Source organism: Mizuhopecten yessoensis, unplaced genomic scaffold (assembly GCF_002113885.1).
Source record: "Mizuhopecten yessoensis strain PY_sf001 unplaced genomic scaffold, ASM211388v2 scaffold1011, whole genome shotgun sequence".
NCBI lineage: Eukaryota > Metazoa > Mollusca > Bivalvia > Pectinida > Pectinidae > Mizuhopecten > Mizuhopecten yessoensis.
In genome coordinates this window covers 491,125-497,278 of record NW_018403833.1, presented here as the reverse complement: position 1 = coordinate 497,278, position 6,154 = coordinate 491,125, and the positions used below count along the sequence as shown (strand labels likewise).

Here is a 6,154-nt window from a genome sequence, read left to right as displayed (position 1 = left end):
CATGGTCCTGACAAAGTGTTGTTATTTTTCGGGTCAATCAGAAATACAATTTGGCTGCCATGGCCGCTATTTTGCTACTAAGTTCTAATAGGCCGATCTCACTTAAAATTGGTCTAGGAATGATCAGCTCATGGTCCTGACAAAGTTAAGTTAACATTATACTATTTTTTACTCAAATTGGTACATATTTCAACAACAAAAATAAATACTGTAGACTCAGGTGACCGTTAAGGCCCATGGGCCTCTTGTTGTTCAAACATGTTATTCTGGCTGTGTGGCATATCCTGTGCAATCATTTCAGAATCACGTGGCTTGATGTGCCTGTTACTTATCTCTGTGGTCGATCAGGAATGATTGTGTTGAATGTTGATATCTAACACTTGTTTAATCATTATGAATGTCACTTCCAGCATTCATAGTTCGATTGATTTCACATTTGCTGCTAAAAAGTAACTACTGTTAAGTATAACTTGTCATTTATAAAAAGTTTTGTCAAATATTCTTTAAAAGTTGTCTTATTAGGGTTCAATAAGTTCTCAGTTTTTGAACAGTTTTGTAATCGAAAGAAACAGATATGGTATATCCGTACTAAAAAATAGTTCTCCAAACCTAATATATGTCATATATGGATGATATATTACACAGAGTTAAAGTCAAAATGTAAGCCAGGAAAAATGTACTCGTATTTGGTGAGAATCTGTAGCTTCTCTTGTTAATTACCCTGAATTTCTTGTTTATGTACATTTAATTATATAACTTATTTCTGAGATGTTATGTGATGATATTTAAAAAAAACTTTTTTTTGTACAAAGTTCATAACTTTTGCTATACACTTTTTCATTATTGGTCATTATTAATATAAAACAGTGAAGAATGTACTTAACTAACAGTGATATCCTTTTATATCGGACTCCTGTACAATGGCGATCAGTCTACAGTTGGAGTGGAAGACTGGATTGGTAGATAACTTATAGCCAAATTTGATATGTGTTCTAATAACACAATAATGACTCCAGACAGTTCCCAGTACCTCAAGTATAGCCTCCTGGTTACAAGGTCTGGCTGTTTCCGTGGTTACAGGAACCGCATCCCCTGGTGATGGGGACTTCTTGTTCCCTGGCAACAGGAACTAATTTCCCTTGGTGATTTGGACTGACTGTTCCTGATGTTTGTTCATAATCACCAACATCTGGTTTGCTCATCTGAAATTGTGATTTGTTTGACTTTTTGATGGTAACTCATTTGCATATGTACCTTCAGGGATCATTATCTGATATGGAATTGTATTATTCTATTAATTCATTATGTTATGCATGGGTCTTGTGAAGACAGAAATAAATTTTTCACATTTTGTAATATATAACATTTCTCCTTTCTGGTACCTCATGCATTATGGTTATCATGTAAAGTATGAATATGAAATATGATTATTATATATAAATACTTATATATTGAATACACACTAATGATGAAATAAATTTTTACATGTCATTGATGAAGTAAGATAAAATGTTTGTTATTTGTTTGTCCTAATGGCCAATTTAAGAAGCCAAGACACTCGACAATGGTAGACAATTTAAGCATTTTATTTACCATTAACCATTGAGGGGGGGGGGGGGGGGGGACTAATTCCTTAATTGTCTCATAATGACAAAACTGTGATATTAATAACAAAACCGAGTGAAAAAAAGTAGCCCATAGTTGGAAAGTAGGTCACGGTGACCGAGTTTTATATTGGGTTAATTTTGTCAATGATATACTCTATTTTGTTACTAAATCAACATAATGACCATAAAATGATGCCAAATTTTGATTATCACTATTGTAATAATACCAAAAAAAGAAGAATTAAGTGAGAGAGGGGGGATTACTTTTGTGTACCTTAGTGCTGTCTTTGGCACAAATGCCTAACAACAAGTGATTCCATTCACACAACTGAGATAGTTTGATGAGGCACTTGGATGTGCTATACCAGGTTGATAACCCTCATAGGAAAGGTACCAGAGGACAGATGCAGTGTGGGCACAGCAGCCCACCACCTTACACTAGCAATACCAACCTTATTCAATACACAGGTTGTACACTTTTGAACCTTTATTAAACCAGGCTTTTTCCAGCATGTCATGACTTCATACTGCTCATCTTCAGTCAAATGCTCTGCAGTATATGACTTCGCCTGTTTCAGCTGATAGATCCCCATCGCAAGAGCTCTTGGCTCAAGTTCTGTCATTTTAGAGAAGTGGAGCAAACTGGCCTCATCAAGCCTTTCCCATATGGCCCGCTTTCTAACCAAGCCTGACTCGACTTTAAATTGCACTTTATTGGGACTCTTAGACAGTGCTAGCGTTCTCTCGGCAATGACAAGGTCACTGGGAGAGTCGGAGGCAAGGGACGAAAAGCATTACATATTGCACATACAATTTTCACGAAGTCCCCCACAACAGGAATGAGGCTATTGGGCAAAACATGTCTCAAGGTATTTCAATGCTTAATTCGTCCATTTGCTGACTCTACAACACATGTACACATTACTTTGTTACAGGAGCATCTGGGATGTAGTAGTGCTTAAGAAACATTAATTCGATAATTACTTAAGGATCAATAAGCCCTCTGAACGACGCTATAGTCGCCCTTAATTTCAACCCCCTGGTAGGTTATATTCAAATACTCCAATTAAGATCGGAACATATACATGTAGTTTGGGAATATTGAACGTGTACTTAATCTATTAAAATGTTCCATAGCGAGGTTGACGTAGTCAATAATAAGACACATTAAGGCTGATACCTTCATAAAAATAGTTCGCCGGTCTTATAGCATGTAAGTTTCCTTAGCTCCTCGGCTATATGTTATGAAATGACATATCATATGAAGTTCATTTATATACATAGGTCATGCAGAGCTGAATTTTGTCACTCACTAGCTATATAAAGGCATACTATCCTTAAATTAAGATAGATAATTCCTTGCGAAACTGCTAAAATCATAGTTAAAAAAACCTGGTAATCTATTTAAGCAGATGATAAATTTAATGAAGAAAACAAGCGAAGTTGCCTAAAACTATCCATCAAATTATATAACACTCTGTGATGTTATGAATGCGCTAGACATGTTATAAAGAATGACACTGAAAAGTGCTTTAATGTTTATAACATGTCGAGGAGTTTTTACAACAACATCAAACATTACGGTCATAATACCCTTGGTTTATGTATATATTTTACTGTGATCTTTTTGCATTCCCATAGCTACAGTCATCTTGTTTTTAGGCCGGCATGCCCCTCCACAGCCAGTAAAAGAGAAATAAAGCTCCGCATGACCTATGTATATAAATTAAATTAAGATAATTTGTCATTTCGTTGCATTTAATTTGGTTTTAAAAGAGACTGACATGCTATAAGTTCGATGAACTATTTTGATGAAAACATCAGTTAATGCCCTATTATTATGTTAACATCACTACGGAACATTTTAATAGCTAATGTACAAGTCCAATATATCTAAATTACATATATAAGCTCCGATTTTTAATTAATTAAGGTCTTTGAATATGACTTATGGGTTTGGAATTTAATTTGACTATAACCCCTTACAGGTGGCTTGTTGAACCTTAATGAATATTAAGTTTCCATTTGATTGCCCTTAAACGTCCTTATGGTTAACTAGCATTAAATGTAGTTTTGCATTTAACTTGATCAGTAAAAGAGTAATTGAAAATAAAAGGGCCTTTTAAGGTGGTGTTGGTCAGTATTTTGTAATACTCTGAATAATTGAGGGTTTTAGATGTGCCGTCTGTTCAACAGAAGAAAAAAAAAAGTTATGCTAGTTTTAAATCTTTAGGACGTTTAGGGAAATCAAATGGAATTTTAATATTCCTTGTATACACCAGAGTATTAAGGTTCGTCTACATAAGATGATTATTTATACTTGATTTCTCCTAGAAAAAAAGAAAACTATCGTATAATACAACATTGGTTCAGTACTTCAATCAAAGAGGTACAGTCTCTCTTCACCTGCATCTGACAGTGCCAATGTACGAGATGGACATCATACAGAGAGTAGAGTGTGGACTTACAGTCGTAATATCACGCCCTTGGGGATGAGTAGAGGAATTTCATCCCGAGGGGGAGACAATGGGTGGTTCGGAAGTCACGGTGCCTTTATCTGTAGGAGGATGATCCTATGACAATTTCACTGGCTAATCACCTGCCATAGAAGAAAGGATCGGGCTTCAGACAGGTTTCTAAGTTCCCTGAGAATCGGTACAGAGGGTTATATCCCTCATCATATAAATAGTTATCCTACTGATATTGCAGCTTATGGGTGATACACTGAACTTCCTTGCATACCCAATCATTTTATTCCCGGACCATAAGTGTAAATATACAGGTTCCCCAACGGGAGATGGTTGGTTATCTGGTTTATCTAACTCGAGTTTGACAATTTCCAATTAATTGTATATGAACCCTTGTATACCCATTAGCCTCCTACTTTTTAGTCCCTTACACATTTGCCTTCTTAATGTTAACTTCCCTCCCCAGCATAACCAACTTATACCAATGAGCGTCTGGATAGTTCCTAAGATCATTTCTTTCTTACGAGCTTATGCTATTTACTTGTTTATCCCCATTGAGAGGCCTATTGAGACTTTATTACTATTGATGATGGACTTCTAACTTTTGGTGTGAATAATGATATATCTAAACATTTGCAACTTCAATATTTTTTTGATATTAACTTGTTGAAAAATTTAAGTTAACTTGCTTGCCTCTAGTGGATTGAAATAATAGACAATGTCTGTACAGGAGATATTTGACCATATGGACAAGAGAAAGCAGTAAAGGTCGTTATAAACTTGGGCCAAATCATTTACACAATTTGGAAAATAAAATATGCTGATATTTAAGTTCACTAAGTGGTTATTAACGCTCAACCACTGAACAGTATACGGAATGCACATGTAAGCACTTAAACATAAGTCACTGTAGAAACCAGATTTAGTTTCAGACGATTATCTGTAATAAACCAATTTGAATGATATTTTTCATTTATCATATGTGAATTTAAGTGCCCCATAATTGGACGTTATTCGTTGAAAATTCCAAAACAATTACCTACCTATAATGATGATAGGTTGAAAATGTCATCATCCTACTTAACTCATGACACCACGCAGACGGTCACCACTGTAGACGGCTGCGAGCTGCTGGTGTGACGTGTCCCACTGGAAAAGAACGAGTCGTCCGTTTCAAGATGGAGAAGATGAACATGCTTTGTTTCACCATTATGCTGATAGGGTGCTTTTCTGAAGGTAATAAATGTTATTCATGTTAGAGATAACTGCAAGTGTAAAGTTGCCTTCTTCATACAGGGCGAGACTGTCATAGTTGAAAAGCAGTAATGTAAACTTGTAATGATTTGAAAAAAATCGTTCCTAAATTTTCCCATCCCGTTATATGTTGTATTTCTATATGTATATTTAATATCTGAACTGAACCATGCTAGTCGACATCAATCGCTTATAATTTCCTTAAAGTGTTTTAAGAACCACAAGCAAAATAACTAAATATTAATGCCAACGTTGATGGTTCTGAACACGACACATCATGTTTAAAAACTACATGATATGTACACAAAACAAATGTTACAACAGCTTTCTATATTTTTATTGGTTTTGCAAAGATGGCACTATTCTATAATGTGAAATATTGTAATTTTTAACAACAAAGAACAACATTATTAAATATTATTGGCTTATCTTAAGCCGTTATAACCTGAATTCATTATTTTTTAGCTCACCTGGCACGAAGTGCCAAGTGAGCTTATGCCGTGGTGCGGCGTCCGTCGTCCGTCCGTCGTCCGTCCGTCCGTCGTCCGTCCGTCGTCCGGCGTCAATATTTTACCTTAAACGACTTCTTCTTAATAACCGAAAGGCCTAGGGTGATGATATTTGGCCAGAAGCAAACTGGGATGAAGGGCTACCAAGTTTGTTCAAATAAATGACCTTCATCTATTTTCAAGGTCACAGGGCTCAAATATGTGAATAAATTTAAACAACTTCTTCTCAATAACCAAACTGCCCAGGAAGATGATATTTGGTCAGTAGCATGCTAGGGTGAAGGGCTACCAAGTTTGTTCAAATGAATGACCTTCA

The 6,154-nt window shown here is 35.7% G+C and overlaps 1 protein-coding gene across 1 annotated transcript in view; it reads left to right on the top strand.

The window, feature by feature from the left end:
- Positions 1–5,198: 5,198 nt before the first annotated feature.
- The window catches only part of LOC110456087, an 11,244-nt gene continuing 10,288 nt past the window's right edge, over positions 5,199–6,154 (top strand). Inside the window, exon 1 of the mRNA XM_021506631.1 lies at positions 5,199–5,311. Within this exon, the coding sequence (XP_021362306.1) occupies positions 5,254–5,311 (58 nt within the window). The 5' untranslated portion in view covers positions 5,199–5,253. The remainder of the gene's footprint in view (positions 5,312–6,154) is intronic.